General features: G+C 36.1%; 1 protein-coding gene across 2 annotated transcripts in view; it reads left to right on the forward strand.

Moving 5' to 3' along the window:
• The window catches only part of LOC145673262 (uncharacterized), a 333,328-nt gene that overhangs the window by 59,086 nt on the left and 257,009 nt on the right, over nt 1-17,233 (forward strand). Inside the window, exons 1-2 of one of the 2 annotated variants that reach the window (XM_081742793.1) lie at nt 7,863-7,927; nt 15,070-15,177. In XM_081742793.1, the coding sequence (XP_081598919.1) occupies nt 15,153-15,177 (25 nt within the window). In that variant the 5' untranslated portion in view covers nt 7,863-7,927; nt 15,070-15,152. Of the gene's footprint in view, nt 1-7,862; nt 7,928-15,069; nt 15,178-17,233 lie in introns of those variants that run through there. The other variant, XM_081742792.1, reaches the window with a different exon arrangement.

Here is a 17,233-nt window from a genome sequence, read left to right on the forward strand (position 1 = left end):
AATAATATATCCACATTATTTAAATTTCAAACTCAAATTTCGTAAAATTATAAATATCTCTGTAGTGTCTAACTTTAAATTGTTGAAACGGAAATGAACTTTAAACAAGAAAGAAAAAAAAACTCTAGAAGCATTATTAAACTTGTCGCAGAGGTTCTAATGTTTATACTCTGATGCAGTTTATATCAAATTTGATTCTGTAATTAAATAATCTAAGTGTTGAAGATAGATGAAGAAAATAAAATGGACAGCGAAAGAGCAACAAACGCAGATATATTAAAACACATAAGATAGAAAAGGACGCTTTTAGCCAGTATTCTTCGTAGGAAGACCAATTGAATTCGACATATCTTACGAAGAAATTGTCTTCTTCATACCGCTATAGAAGGAAAGATGGAAGAAAAACGAGGAATAGGAAGAAGAAGAACACAATTGATCGATGATTTGAGAAACAGAAGAAAATATTGGGAGTTAAAAGAGGAAAGGAAGTTGAAGGTCGAGAAACTTGGAAGAAACATTTCTAGGACCGAATAAAAAAAAAGAAGAAGAAAAAGAAACTCATTAGTTCCAGGACATCAAAAAAAAAAAAAAAACATTTAATAATAATAATAATTGGGAAATGTGAGATGAACATGCTGATGAGCGGATATAACATTTTTTCACGTTTATTATTTTTAAAGTAGCTATTAATGTGTAAGAACGTCTAATAATTTCTAAACTAACCTTACACCAGTATGGAAATTAGACTAATGTTTCACTTAAGATAATACACTTGGTGTGTTCTTGTTAAAATAACCATATTAGCACTCGAACATCAAAGGCACCGATATTAACAGCGTAAGTGTACATTTTTTTCTATATGTTTGGCGTTAACACAACAGTTTAAAAGAAATTAACTGTGTTAGTACTTATTTTTCTTTGTTTCTTGTCAGACCTCCTACAATACAATCAGCTACGGCAGGACTATTAAATCATTTAAGTTTTCAGTATTAAAGTCAGCGTCCTTCTTTTGTAACTACTAGATCCCGAAGGTTCAAACCAGCATCTTGACAAATTTTTCCATGTTTATTTCTGTTCTACTTGGCAAATGGTGGTCGGTAAATCTTTAAATGTATTTGGGGGATTAATGTCCCACGATTGTGCACTGAAGGTAAGGAGGAGATGATAATGAGATGGATGATTTTGATGGAATGACGAATGGGTGGCAAACAGAAGATCTCCGAGAAAACCCCTACAAACGATGTTTGTCCACTACAAAGCTCACTTGGCGGGAACTGGAATCGAACCTGGAACCTCATGGGCCACAGGTGAACGCTCTACCACTGATCCACCGTTGTCCTTTAAATGTATGGAATATCCACCTGGTTTTTTCCCAGAGATTTTCTCAGAGTTTCATTTTTTCGATATTTCCAGTATGGAATGGTTGTAGTAGCATCTATATCAGAACCTTTGACAATAAATAAATAAATAAAATATGTAAAGGGGAAGTGGATGAGAACCATTGACTGCCATTGTGAAACCGTGGCAAATATGCCGACGGTGCAAATGCTGAAGGACTTAGGGGGTCTATATTTAACGATTACTTTGATAAATATTTAAAGGGGCAAACGCATTACATTTTTGCTTTACCTGCTTGGCAATCAGAAAGCATGTATGACTGAGGAAAGTACCCTTGGTACCTGAAGATTGCATTACTTTTTCCGTAATATGTATGACACGTTAAAATGGATACCTTTGGTATAGAACATGTAACTAATAATTTCCTTGCCTACGGTTTGGTACCCGATATATTATGTAAAAATAATTCTAAGACAACACAGATTATTTCATTCGTATCAAGAGTTACATTGAAACAAATTATCATATGTCAGATTTTTCGTTGCGTTAAGAAACATGGTGGAAGATACTAATATGGATTCCCTTAGCAGTCAAAATGTTAAACGTGTATATTGATTTTGTGGCAGACATACAGGATTATTCAAAAAGAAAGAACAGATTTCAAACATTTATTTCTTCCAAACTACAAAAGATAGAAACATGATTCGAACGTTACTTGATTAAGAAAAGTTGACAATTTATTGTTAGTAATTATGGTGTGCATTCAATATGAGCACCGTGTGTTACACGACAAATGTCAAAACGGTGGCTCATTTCTTGCCACACACGAATCAGCTGGTCTCTAGTTATCGAATTCACAGCTTCAACAATTCGATGTCGTAGACCTTCAAGAGTGTCAGGCATAGGAGGGATAAAAACACGGTCTTTTACGTAACCCCATAGATAAAAATCACACGGAGTGAGATCTGGAGACCTGGGAGGCCACCGGCGATAAAGTTGATCTTCTGCTCCTCCTCTTCCAATCCAACGTCCTGGAATGGTGTCTGGTTAGAGAAGTGAGGCGGTTGCTTATTAAATTGACGGCGAAATGCTCGCTGAACTGCAACAATGGACTCAAGTTTTGCCAATTGTAGCACACAAAAAGACTTCTGCTGTGGTGTCGCCGCCATTTCACTACAGACAAACAACAAACAACAGCGCCAATGCGGCCGTGATTGGAACTTCTATCCGGGCTGTTTAAATTGTAAACTTTTCTTAATCAAGTAACGTTCGAATCATGTTTCTATCTTTTGTAGTTTGGAAGAAATAAATGTTTGAAATCTGTTCTTTCTTTTTGAATAACCCTGTACTTAGGGGGCGCGTTATGTACAACCTTGTTTTTTTTTTAAAAAAAAAAAACTGGTTATTCGCCGCTCTTTGAAAAGTCTTGTACAGTTCGAATTAAATCGATTTTTTTTTTCGATTGAGACCTTTATTTGAAGGAAAAGTATTAGAATTTCCAACTTACAGTTGCCAGAATAATGACCTAAAATGGCCAGTTTTGTTGAACAACACTGTACCTTTGAGGAAGTGCGAACCCTTTGTAAAAAGAAGAAGAAGAAGAAAGCAACCCAGAAAGTTTCTTTAAAAATGCTATTAAACGAACTAATAACTATTTTAAGTTTTTTTTTCCCTTATAGATCAGAATTCTTAAGTGCTCTGTTTTTAATAATCATAATTGTCAGGCATTCAAAATTTCTGCACCATATATTTGAGCTATTGAAAACAAAAATTAGTACACTTAAAAGCATTTTGTAAATAGTAACTGCACTACTTGTCATAATTATCATCTTAAAATGAAATTAAATTAAATTTTTAGTTTTAATTCCCACGGTTTTGTCCTTCAGGCTAAATGAGGTGAATGATTATTGGAAGTGAAGAAACAGAACTCCGAGAACACCCGATGTTGTCTACCACAAAATCATAGGGTATGTGATCGAACCAGAAGTCCTTTCAACAGAATCTAACTCTGAGTCACTGGTGCCCCTTCCTCCAATTAATTATGCTGTATCATCTCTTGGCCATTGAAATACTTACAGAAATAGAAAAAAGTTACTTCTGGCGCATGAGGTCCGTGGTTCGATCCCAGCTTCCATCAATTGGACATTGTGGTGAACAAACACCGTATCCGCGGTTCTTCCTTTTGTTCCCACTCTCATAATATCATTATTATCACCGTCTCTCTTAACCTCGGTGCATAAACGTAGGACGTTAAACACACACGGAAAAGAAAACATAAATGTGGTAGGAATTGTAGTAAGACCCTTAACGGTGTACACTACTTACGCCATCTTTGGTTTTTATCCCATTGATTTATATGGATAATTATTTTCCTTTTTTTTTAAGTAAAGGGGTTTTTAGTGATGTGATTTTAGTGATTTCTTCTATGATTGTAGCTAAATGTCCCTTGATTTTCCAAAATGAATTTCCATTATACACGGTGATACAATAATATACTTATATACTAATTGAGGTGATAATAAATATAAAATTAAACAAAAAAGAATGTCCTATGTATTTGTGACTCCCAGTGGCGTATTTAGGGGGGCCTTCCGGGCTTAACCCCCCCGAAACCTTACTTACTATAGTAAAGTATATGAAATGTCTTGCAGAGTTTCCACATTTTCAGGCAAAGCCCCCCCGAAACAAAATCGTAAATACGCCACTGGTGACTCCTAATGTTCTTATTTTTATGTCATCAAAAGGAGCATTAATTACAAACACGCAAACTGAAACACCCTGTATGTGTATAAGAATTTCAGTTCACTGAGAACAGATGGCTAACGTGTGTGTGTTCTAATAGGCACACCATATTTAGTGCGTGGTGTGATTATTATTTATTTCTTTTGCACATATTCTTCTTTTGTAGTACGTACTACAAGTTCGTTTACCGCAAATAAGAGACAGACAAACAGACATACGGCGACCGTGCCAATACGTATAACATACATCGCCGTCCCGTTACGCTCTGGTTGTTCCTTATTGGTGCGAGTGGCGACTTCATCCAATACGGCAGTAGTTTTTTTTTTTTTAATTTCTTTTTCACTTTTAAGGTTGGGCGAGAAGAAAAGTGAGAACATGTCACAATGACCTTCGCTTTTTTTTTTTTTTTTTTTTTTTTAATGAAAAAATCTCGCCATCGCTCAACCAAAGAGAAAGCACAATTCAGAATCCATCGGGCGTACACTTACTTATTTTCCCCTTATGTCTTCTTAAAAAATCAATTTTTCTTTCATTGGCATAGCACGAGATTTGTGTTTTTTCTTCTCTCCCTCTTTCTCTCTCTCTCTCTCTTAAGAAACGCTGGTCTTTGACGGACATGATTAAGAAAATTGCTAACCAATCACACACTTGTACACCTTCACAAGACCTACAGCAGAACAAACTATAAATTTATATGATGTTGTGCTGCGATGACTCACTGGTAGGAGTGCTAATCTCTACTGTGTGGAGATCCTGGTTCAATCCCAGCACCTCCAAAGTGGAATTTGTAGTGGACAAACACCGTATGCATAGGTTTACTCGGGAATTTTCACGTTCTCTCTCATTTTCTTCGTTCCACCATTCCGTTCATTATTATCATCACAGTTTTCCTTAGAATCTTAGCATAATCGTGGGACGTTAAGCAAACATTTTAAAATGGTGTTTATTATTTCTTAATTCGAACAGTTTTTAAAAAAGTGTTTTCTGGCTTTTCCTTACACTTGCCCCCATTTTTAAAAGTAGGGATGCGCACGAGACGAGTCGAGACAGGATTTTCCTGACAAAATTCGAGTCGAGACACGGCTCTTCCAATAGAAAAATATACATTTTTCGAGTCGAGACATCACTTTTACAGCACATCTTCGAGACGAGATTGCCACAAATCTTGTCTCGTGCGCATCCCTATTTAAAAGAAATTTGGTGAATTACTTAAGTGAAGATAATGAAGACTATTAGAAGAGCATTGGATATTGATATTTGTATTGTAATAATACCAATAGGATTTATTATTTGAATTTCAAGTGAGACAGTCGAATTTCACACTATTCCCCCCCCCCTTACCTTGGGTTATTTTACCTTGATTTGAGACTTTCAAATTTCATCCTATTTTTTTACTGAAAAGTATCTGTAATTCAACAAGGAAATAATTATATATGATAATTAAATTGAAATTCAACGTAATATTTCCCATAACAAACACTTTATCATTTTATATCGTAAAGATCAGATTCAACGGTATTGTAACAGAGTAGTGTTTGAGCGATTGAGCGTAGAAATTCAAACTCCGATTAGTGATAATTTCACAGCCTTGTTTAATTACAAGTGTAAACTCTTTAGTCAGTGGAGAAGAGGATGTGGATCATGGGTCAGAGCAGGCCCGTATCCAGGGGGTCTAGAGGGGCCGGGCCCCCTAAAATTTTGCCGGCCCCTAAAATGTTCATGGTAGGCTTGCAAATGAACTATAATATGGTGATGAACTATAATATGGTTGGATCGGGCCTTCCTAACTTCAGCCGGGCCCCCCTACATTTTTGGGCTGGCTACGGGCCTTTGTCAGAGTTTATGACTAGGGCCTTTTGTGGGTGGTGTATCACGAGGATTGTAAGTCAGAGTGGATCATGGTGAGTCAGAATGGGTCACGATGGTTGGCGGATCAGTGAGTCAAGGTTTCATTTACCCAAGCCATCTCTGACTCCGTTATAAATGAAGATATTAAAAAATGGAAAGAGAGAAAAAGTTGTTGGAAATAGGTGGAAATAGGATAGTGGCCAATCTAAAACGGGGGATTTTTTAAAATTACTCTAGGCTCTAGGTCAGTAAGGCTCTACACTGATTTGATTCGAGTATCGCGTCTAGTTCAACAGTCAGGCTATATAAGACGTGAACCTACAGCTTAACGTTTGATCCTAACCACATGACCTTCCGCCGGGCATTGAACCCGGGTTTTCCGCATCAAAGGCGCGTACGCTATCCACATAACCAAGAGGGCGCTCTACTCCACATTGGTAAGACTCCCTATTTTAAATGACAAAGTAAAGTTTTCCGTTCAGTAGATTGCTTGAATGGCACGCAAAAGCGACACGGGGAAATTTCACTTTGTTGTGTGAGGGAATATAGAATACTTCGTTTCGTTTCCCAACAATGTTGTTGCAGGTCCAAGAGAACAGTTTGTTGAACTGGCAACGGTGCTATTTTTTTTTTTTTAACATGGAGTCCAAATTGTTGATGCGATAGGAAAAACCCATCAATTTAGATTAAAAACCACCTATTTCTAACAATCATTTCCTTCTCTTTTCATTTTTTCATACCTTTAGTCATAACAGAATTGATCTATGACATCGAGTTTTTGACATACCCTGTATATATGATGCAGTGGCGTATTTACGATTTTGTTTCGGGGAGGGCTTTGCTAACTTTCGGGGGGGGGGCTTTGCTAACTTTCGAGGGGGGGCTTTGCCTGAAAATGTGAAAAGTCTGCAAGATATTTAATGTATTTTACTATAGTAAGTAAGATTTCGTGGGGGGGCTTTAGCCCGGAAGCCCCCCTAAATACGCCACTGATATGATGTCATAATTACCGAGCGTCCAAACTTCTTCACTGAAGGAAAGGTTTCGATAAGAATTATTACGCCATTTAAGGATATTTTGTAGATACTGGCTCACTTCCTAAATGTACATTCACCATTCACTAAAATCCACTAAAAATTAAAACGTGTAAGAGCGGTGCTTAGCATCCTTGGTTTGATCTCTGAAAGTGAAACGGAACTTTTGATGTAGGCCTATTATCATAAAGCAATTAAGATACTACTTCAATAAAGATGTAGTAAAACTAAGCACTTTAATTTATAATAATTTAATGTACTGCAACTGTGATGATCTGGTGATCTGATAGTTTGACGATAGAAAACAGTAAGTCACCTTTGAAACATCTGCTAAAATAACATGAAACACGAACACAACATCAAAACTTTATTGTAAACATCTCCGTGAAATGAAATCGTTAAGTTTTACGTCCCACGTAATGCCGGCTAGGCTAAAGGAAACAGTGATGATGAGAAATGAATGAAATGGTGAAATGAAGGAAGTGGAAGGATGCTGGAGAACCCCGAGAAACCCACGAACGCGGTATTTGTCCACCACAAAGCTCACTGACTGGAGCTGGGATCGAACCAAGGACCCCGTGCACCAGAGATAAACGTTCTACCACTGAGCCATCGCTGCACCATATCTCCACGGAAATTATATAATTTTTGTTTATTATTAATATTTGGTGGAAATCAAGCTTTGTAACGTAGCAACATGTAAATATACTCAAACGAGTAACTCCATATGATTCACTAAACTAATAATATAATCAAAATAAAGTTATCAAATGCCTGGAAACAATTGCGTCTAATATGATGTAAGCGTAACATGCCTGTTTTACTGGAAATACACATTATAATGGGTAGGAAAACTTGTCTGATAACCTCACATGAGCAAGTGGCACGAACGTGTAATCATGTGTGAACGGAAGCGAGATTCGCTTATCTTGTTTGATCAATTGCTGCAGTGATTTGAATACAAGGTGGAGTATTAAATTTGCTTTACTGTTGTTGTAAGCATCACATATGTTAGGCATGACAGTAGACAATTGCCTTTCCATATGTGTGCAGGGTTTGTGACCCGTATTTGTATATGGATGGCATTATATTGTCAGTTATGATAAGTGTTCACACTTTTAGCTTGGGCTATATATGTTTCAGTAGATGATATACTTGAGTACTTCTATAATATGAATACGTATTTATTAGCTAACATTCTACAACAGAGAAAGAATAAATATATTATTATGGGATTCAAATTAAAATTGTTGAATGTTTAGTGAGAAAATAAGTACATATAGGAGAGAGGGTATAACGAGATATTTTATTTGAATTGTCATAAATACATTTCACAAGCAGTATGTGTGTCACCGATAAGGGAAGAATACACTCTGCTATTTGAAATGAAATGAAATCTTTCAGTTTAACGTCCCACGATTATGCCCTTTAGGTTAAGACAGACAATTAGGGATGTGCACGAGACAAGATTTGAGGCTGTCTCGTCTCGAAAATGTGCTGTAAAAGTGATGTTTCGACTCGAAAAACGTATATTTTTCTATTGGAAGAGCTGTGTCTCGACTCGAATTTTCTCAGGAAAATTCTGTCTCGACTCGACTCGTGCGCATCCCTACAGACAATGATTAAGGAAACTGAAAGGTGGATGAAAGAATTGGTGGAATGAGTATGTGGAAGGAAACGGGCGTACTTCGGAAAACACAGATGCGATGTTGTCCACCACAAACTTATTTGGCCGGAGATGGAACCAGGGATCCCATGTACCAGAGGTTAGCGTTCTACCACTGAACCACCACACTCTGCTATTTAACAGTATATTCTTTATACATACTGCAAATAAATAATTAAATAAATAAATAAATTGTTCTATTCATCGTTCCGCCAGTGAATCGGACGATTTTTAAGTGGTAGTGAAATCACGAAAATACTACATGCTATCACATATCTAATTCTATTTAAAAGTATACATCTTAGCATTTATTGAATATAACATTAATTTCAATTTTTCAAAATGACATCCTCAATATGCCCTCCATTTCGACCCACACACTTAGCCAACCGATCGCGAAAATTTGTCACAGCCCGACGTAATATTTCTACCGGGACTCTTAAAACCTCTTCTTGTATATCCGCACCTTCAGTTCTTAGCTGTATGAGGTGGTGTTGGGCAATACACAAGATGCTTGAGATGACCTAATAGGAAAAAAATGCTAACACTATGGTTTGGTGATCTACTTACCTATTCGATGTCACTTTTTCTGGAGATGAGACGTCCAGGGAAAAGTGGACGCAAAACATCCATTGTAACTCTTACAGTATGACTTGTAGCCCGAGCCTGTTGAAAGTAAGCGTTCACACCACGGAGGTAAGGGATTAAGAACTTTCTGGATTACTGTTCAAGATAAAAATGACCTCAAAGTTGAAATCTTTGAGATAACGCATATGCTAAGGTAAAAGTGCTCCTTACCCCATGAACGATAACTTTAAAAATAATTCATTGTATTTGGCATCCTCATTGGTATAAACAGCTCAATTAGAATTGTATCAAAGCGTGAGCACTTTTACTATTGACATAAGAGTAACTTCAAAAGACCCAACTTTGAGGACATTCTTCTCGTGATCTCAAGGAGGCATTCTATTATATTCTCATGGTCATATCAGTATATAAAGCGCACTTAGAAATTTATCTATGCGTTGGCACTTTGTACTAGTAGCATGATCCTTAAGCTCTTTCAACCGAGAGGCCGCGGTGGCTCAGTGGTAGAGCGTTTACCTCTGGTGCATAGGGTCCCTGGTCCGATCCCAGCTCGCGTCAAGTGAACCTTGTGGTGAACAAATAATGTGTGCGTGGGTTTCTTCTTCATGCCACCATATCATTCATTTCTCATCATCACCGTCTTCTTTAGCCTAGCCGGAATATCGGTGGGACTTAGAACTCAAATATTTCATTTCATTTTTTCCAACAGAGATGCTCTTCCACCGGGAATCTAACCAGCACCATAAATCCTGTTTTGACAAACTTCAAGTTTTATCATGTTAAGTCATTGGGTTTGCTCGACGTCGTTGAGTAACACGAACACAAGAGCAGAGAGGTTTCATTCACGGGCCGCCATTGCGTTGAGTTGAGTTGATTTTGAGTTTAACGTCCCGTTTAGCAACGAGGCTATATGAGACGTGGACCTACTGATTAACGTGGAATCCGAACCACATGAGCTCCCGCCGGGAATCGAACCCAAAGGCGCGTACGCTAACCGCTTAGCCACGGAAGAGCTCTGCCATTGCGTTATACGACACACTTGAACAGTATAGTTTCAGTTTACTCAAATTAACGTGTCACTGAATTCGGAAACGTAATCGATGAATTTTATTTCCGTTGTTTAGAAACTGGTTATTGATTGCATAGCTCAAAGATATATTGCGTACGATCTTAACAAACTTTCTTTTAAAAAAAAGAAGCTCATTGTTGTGTTGTAATATACATACAGTAGCTATCTGTTTCATTGGTATAACTTATGATTCAGACTATTCCTAGAGGCAATATGCTGTAAAAATAAATTACATAAACACGTGTCGTAGTTAAGACCCGATGATGTAAAATATATGTATTATGTGACCAGAAGCTTGACATCAATGGACACCAATTTGTCCTGCTTTTAAGGGTCGAGTACTGAGGGAGGAGGGGGAAATTAGTGCACTTCATTGAGCAGACAACTTTTGAGCATGCGCTAAATTGCGCTTAACCCTTTTTTCACCTTCATTGCTTCACATGTTTATGTAACAACTAAATGAATTAAACGGAACTGAAGAACAGAAATCATAGTCTTCATTGGTGAAAGTATTTGGTATGTAAGCTAAAAGTTTGTATAGTAATTTTCCATTCGAATTGTTACTAGTCTAAAGCAACCGGACATCTCCTGTTACGTCCAAGATGTGCAGTAGCGCCATTTTCTGCATAACGGTTCAAGGGGAAGCGAATGTTTCGTTGTCAAATATCGTCTAACATAACATAATTAAGTATTTTTATTACAAACTGGATTCATCAAATTCCTTTCCCTTTAAGTTTGCCATATTTTCTCGAGAATATGGGACATCTTCAACCTTCCTCTGCCCAATTTTCCTACACAATCTAATGAACTGTAGCTCTGATTATGGACAATAGTATAATAGGCGAAACTTCCCTAAGTTGTAGCTACTTTTCTCTCTTCGTTCCCTGCAATTAATTCTACGGAGTGAAGATATTTACAATCCAACTACAAAAGAATCGCCTTAAAAGCTCAAGATGACGTCTTGTAAAAAGTGCTTTACAGAAAAAACAGTATGCAAATAATCTCGTTTTATTTATATCAGTGATACAGACTAGCTTCAATATTCTTCACGTGTTTAGCAATATTTATTTACATGGCTGTACTTGCCAAAATTATGTTTGTAAGTTTAATCTGAAGAAAACTTAGCTAACTTTTCTCCTTGCGTCGTTTGCAATTGTCAGGACGGGGACGCGGGACACTCGTGTCCAAAATCGGGCTCGCAGGAGCTGCGCCTGTGACTACCGTATATATTCATGTTTATTTATTCAACGGAAGAGAAAGACTTGGGCTACATTGTTCTATAGCTGAAATTTAATATCGCCTTTTTTTACGACAATTCACACTGAGGTTATTAATGACTACTAATAATAACTAGAATAGTGTGAAAGGAAGCATCCCTGTATTTAAAGGAAAAATTCCAATTCCTCCTGTTGGAACCCAATTGGGAAGTAAGACCGTTAACACTAGTAGGGTACCGGATGCCCTCTTTAATACAATAAATCCTCTTTTCGGACATTAAAAATGTGTCAATCGGGTTTCTAGCAAAATGAGGAAATGTCTTCTTTTCTGAGGGTACAAACCACTGCTTTAACATCAAGATTCTACCTGTTATTTGTTGTCATTGTTGTTATTACTCAATTTCCAAAGCCAATATAGCACATTCAGTTGTAAGCTCGAAGAAAAGAAACTTTATGCTTCTGAAATCGGAATTATAAAAATTTTCTTGTATATATTATATTTTCTCCACAATATCACATTAAGAAATTTGACAAGAAATATAAATCTTCTTGTGAAATGTAAAATTGTTCTCTTGAACAAGGACGACAAATTTATTGGCTTACTTTTACTGATTACTTTACTAAGATCGTTCTAAATGTCCTTAACTCTGTAACGATAAATTTATTTTAAATATAATTTTAATATGATTTAAATTAATTTTAACTCTTGGCTTGTGTATAGCCCGCTCCCCCCCAGTTCTTTGTCACCTGAACTGGAAGTCACTACTACTACTACTACTACTATTACTATTACTACTACTACTACTACTACTACTATTACGATTACTACTACTACTACTACTACTACTGCTACTATTACTACTACTACGACTACTACTACTACTTATATCGAGAACAGAACCCAACCAACCCCTGCGGGGCTTCTAACCCGTTCCTACTACTACTAGTAGTAGTATTGCTACTAACTACCACCACTACTACTTCTACTACTACTGCTATTACTATTAGTACTACTACTACCGCTACTACTACTTATACTAAAGCCTCCTTACCACAAGATTTACATCTTAAATCTTGATGGCATGTGATTCCAATTCATTATGAACTAATATGAATTGTTAGAATCACTATGATTCGTTAAAAATCACTGGGGGGAGCGGGCTATACTCAATCCTAGCTTTTTTTAAGTATTTAACGTATGAACCATCAAACGATAATTTTATTATTTCGTTTAATAATCACTTGTATATTAAACTATGTTGATTTTTAATTACCTAGTTAAAATTACTTGTTACATACTGAATAAATGATATGCAAATCTTTGTTTCCAAAGATACGGATTTATTGATTCTTTCTTTCATAACGTCAATTGAGATTTTATACATTTAGGTGCAGATCTAGGTCCCAATCACCTATATATCATTAAGTAATGTTATTGTTAATATTATTGTCTAATAAATTCAATTTAAAAAATTATTAAAGTGATCAGGGGGGATGAAAGATCGCTGATGAATCCAGTTCATGAATTAATGTTTATACATATACTGTATAACTATTACTGTTATTATAGACATCCTTATACAGTAAAACCTCGTTAATTCGGACTCGATAAGCCATAATTCCGCAAATCCAGACAGGTAAAAAAAAAAAAAAAAAAAACAATATAATGTTTTAAATGTGACTAGAAGTCAACAATCGCATACGTCACATAACCTATTGACGATTAAGAACATTATACTGTATTTGCCTATTCTTGTGGATGTTATTGAAACGCTCAACATTTCTGTATACATATTTAGGCCTATACCCTTTAAAAGCAGCATAATGAACGTATTGTTTTCTATAAACAGAGTTTTTAATGCGCTTTCTACTGTTCTTTTAGGTAATTTCAGTTATTTCGAACAACTTATTCCCTCAATTAGTTCCGACTAACGTGCAAGGGCGCCGATTTCTCTGAAATTTGGGGGGGGGGCATTCAGATGCAGAAGGTATATATGTATGAAGATTTTAAGACAAATTGCACTCAAATTATGCCCAATATTGCATACTCATAAATACAATAAGGGGGGCCATATGAGCTTTGGAGGAGCCCGGGCCCCCTTGGCCCCCAGGATCGGCGCCCTTGGTAACGCGGTTTCACTGTAAACACTATAAAACAACCGCATGATTAAACTTGGCTATCAAAATATTGGATTTAAAATCAGGTTAATCGTCGCCATCCTTCTACTGCCATCTGCCATTATCGTTATAACCACAGAATTTAATTTTGCAAAAATGCAGATGTAAAACAGATGTAAAAAAAAAAGAAAAGAAAAGAAAAGAAATCAGTAACATCACAGCCATAAAATTTCCTTTCGTTACAAATGAAAAAGAGAAATAGTTTCTGTTGGAAAGATAAACAGCACGAAATGCCACATAAATTGTGTACGTGCTGTCTAATCTCCTTGTCTTGCTGAGCAGTGCGTACAAACTAAGGATGGCCAATTCCGGAAATTTTTACTTTCCGAAATCCGGAAAGTAAAATCGGGAAAATTCCGGAATTTGGAAAAATTCCGGATTTCGCAAAAAGTCCAGATTTCGAAAAATTCCGAAATTTTCTAAATTTCGGAATATTTCCGACTCCTGAATTTTTCCGAATCCAGAAAGTGAAATTCTGATTCCGGAAAATTTTGACTATCCCAAGTACAAACAGTACAACGATCTTAGTTCTCGATGACGTGGAATATAGTCTCAGTTTCGATGGAAAATAGCATTAAAATGATATAGTTACACTACAAGAATAAGCTACTCCGTTCTTAATAACTTCAAATTGATAAAAGATGAGAGTAATTAAATTGTCTATGATTTCTGTGTGTATTGTGAGTGTACATAAGCAGATCAGTATAGCAAATACAGGCTGGTATCCAGCCCAAAAATGTAGAGGGGGGGGGGGCAGTAGAAGTTAGAGTGGCGATCCAACCATATTATAGTTCATCACCGTATTATAGCTCATTTTCAAGCCTATTATGAAAATTTTAGGGAGGGCAGTAAAAATTTAGGGGGGGCCGGCCTGAGCAGATACGCTAAAATTAGAAGGTAATAAGTTTCCCGTATAAACCAATGGGATGAATAACAAAGATGTCGCAGATTAAACACGTTTAAGAAATAGCAAACTATAAGACCGGAAGTAAGGGAAAATGGCAGCATTATGCTAACCATTCATCCTTCAACTAAGAAGCCACTTGGTTGGCCAGAGCCCTCCATGAGCCATACTCTCAAATAGGAACACAAACTTAACGATTTTCTTTTCTGGTTCCTAATGCCTCATACCGAAACAAGGAACTTCCATTAATAATAATGTTTGTTTCCTGTCCATGCGTTTGGTTCCGGCTTTCTTTCCCATGGCAAGAAAAACTAGAAAGTTTTCAAGGCCATCGTCTTATGATTTGAACTTTGCCCTCTGTAGACAAACTGTCTGCAACAACCAATACTATCCCTTTTACTTAAAGAAAATAAAACTGTGTCAAACTCTGCTTGACCAACTGACCCATTCCTTATTATTAATATTTTTTGTTCTTTCTCTTGCAGGCACCGGTCGTGAGAGAGTTGGAGAAATTCCGGACGCCAATCATCAAACCCAAAGACTTTATTAGGAAAAAACAAATGCCACCATGCGGTTACAGACTGAAATTATAGGTAAGTTACTTCAATGATCAACATGTAGTATGTTTGTTTAATTCACCTTCCATGCTCCACAAGACCCAATATTATTTGTTTTTCATTGCTAGGAAAGTGATTTATAGAGGGAAAATAAAATGGTCAAACCATATGTTGTAATTTCATTAATACAAACATTTATTAATAGTAGTAAGGCTATATCTTGATAAAAAAAAATAAGACTTTATAGTCAGCGACGCAAATCTGTCTTCAACATTGGGGGGTGGGGATGGGTGAGATTTTTTTTAAGAGATGTTGAAAATATTTATGAAGTTGAAAAACAATGCTGTGGGGAATCAGAGGAGCAGAGTTGTCTTCAACATTGGGAGGCGGGCAGATTTGGGACTTATCCTGGGGCATCAATTTCATCTCACTTTCCTTTGTGGCAATCGGACACAAATCATTATATTTCTCCCCAAAAAACACATTTCAAATCGGATTATTGGGGGGACAGTCCTCCCCAGTTACAAGATTGGAGGGAACATGTCACCCTCATCCCCTCGGGATTTGCGCCAGTGCTTATAGTATCAACACCAATAGCTACAAAATTATGTGGATCAATCGCCAACTTTGCAAAAACAAAAATCGTGAAACTTTTACCCATTATATTGATCAAATCAGTGGCGTACGCAGAATTCATCAAGGGGACTTCAAGCTTTCAAGACTATTACATTCCAGGTGTTTTCGCACATGCTTTAATTCGGTAAATGTTTACCTTTGCATTATATTTCGTTCAAAAGGAGTTAAAAACCGGAAACCCCACTTTCGTGCGCCACTGCATCAAATTACAAAGGTTTCAAAGTTTTTTTTTTTTTTTTTTTTTTTTTTTTTTTTTAATTACCAACAGTTTGGGCAAGAACAAGTGGCGAAGCGTGAATCCATAAACGGGAAATTCCAAGACAAACTAATAATAATAGTAATACTTAATTTATAAGTAGTACTCATAAAAAGTAAAGCGTGCACTGCCTTTTAAATTTACTTTATATGTACTTGATACACTTTTAAGTTACTTGAAATAATCGATGAAAGGATTTTAAAACCAATATTTTTTTACTTTGCCCTTACGACTTATTACTTAAACATACTCTAATGGAAGCACTTTTAATAATGATCGTTCATTATTGAGGAGATAGTTCCGCTTTACGTATATCAACGCAAAATGTTCAGAAAATGAGGTTGATGATCAAATTTTATATTCCAGTACGATACTGATTGCAAACGTACAATTGGAACTAACAAATATAGTGGTTGACTTGGAAAGCTCCTAAGTAACTGAAAATTCCTCACCTGACAATAAGCTTAAACCTAATAGAACAGTTTTGGGGAATTCTAAAAGTAAGAGCCCGTCTGAGCCTGTCTGAGCCCGTCTGGGGCCTAAACAAGAAGAACTGAGAAGAAATGTTTTAAACAAGAATGGGAAAGAATTAGCCCAGAAGTTATTGTTAGCCCAGAAATTATTATTATTATTATTATTATTATTATTATTATTATTATTATTATTATTATTATTATTATTATTATTATTATTATTATTATTATTATTATTCATAGAAAAGGATGCTCCAAATTTAAAAATTTTAAAGAATGGTTTACTAAGAATTAGATGTAACATTCATGCATCCAAAATGTGAGTATTGCCTGTTACAAACAAGTTCAATTTCTATTAAAAGAATTGTATTTAAAAAGAAACACTATCAATGGCTTTTTAAAAATCAAAACAAAACTAGGTAATTTATTGCCAATGACTGTTTGTAAACTTCTTTCACATTCTAACTCTGTATGAGAAAAATTTAATTGTTTTTGAGACAGTAAAGGTTTTGTTTTGGTGGGAAATTGGCCTGTATGAACAAGAATGTTACATGCTGTTTAACCATGATATGCTCTATAAGTTTTGTTTTGCTATCTGACTAACATAGCCCACTTTCTTATCAATTAATAAGATGCTTAGAGAAATTGGTGTTAACCAGAGCTGCCATACTAATTTTTATACTAAAACAACCAACAGTTTTAAATAGCAATTTTAATTCGTAATAAT

This window comes from Thermobia domestica, chromosome 16 (genome assembly GCF_964235325.1).
Source record: "Thermobia domestica chromosome 16, izTheDome1.hap1.1, whole genome shotgun sequence".
Lineage (NCBI taxonomy): Eukaryota > Metazoa > Arthropoda > Insecta > Zygentoma > Lepismatidae > Thermobia > Thermobia domestica.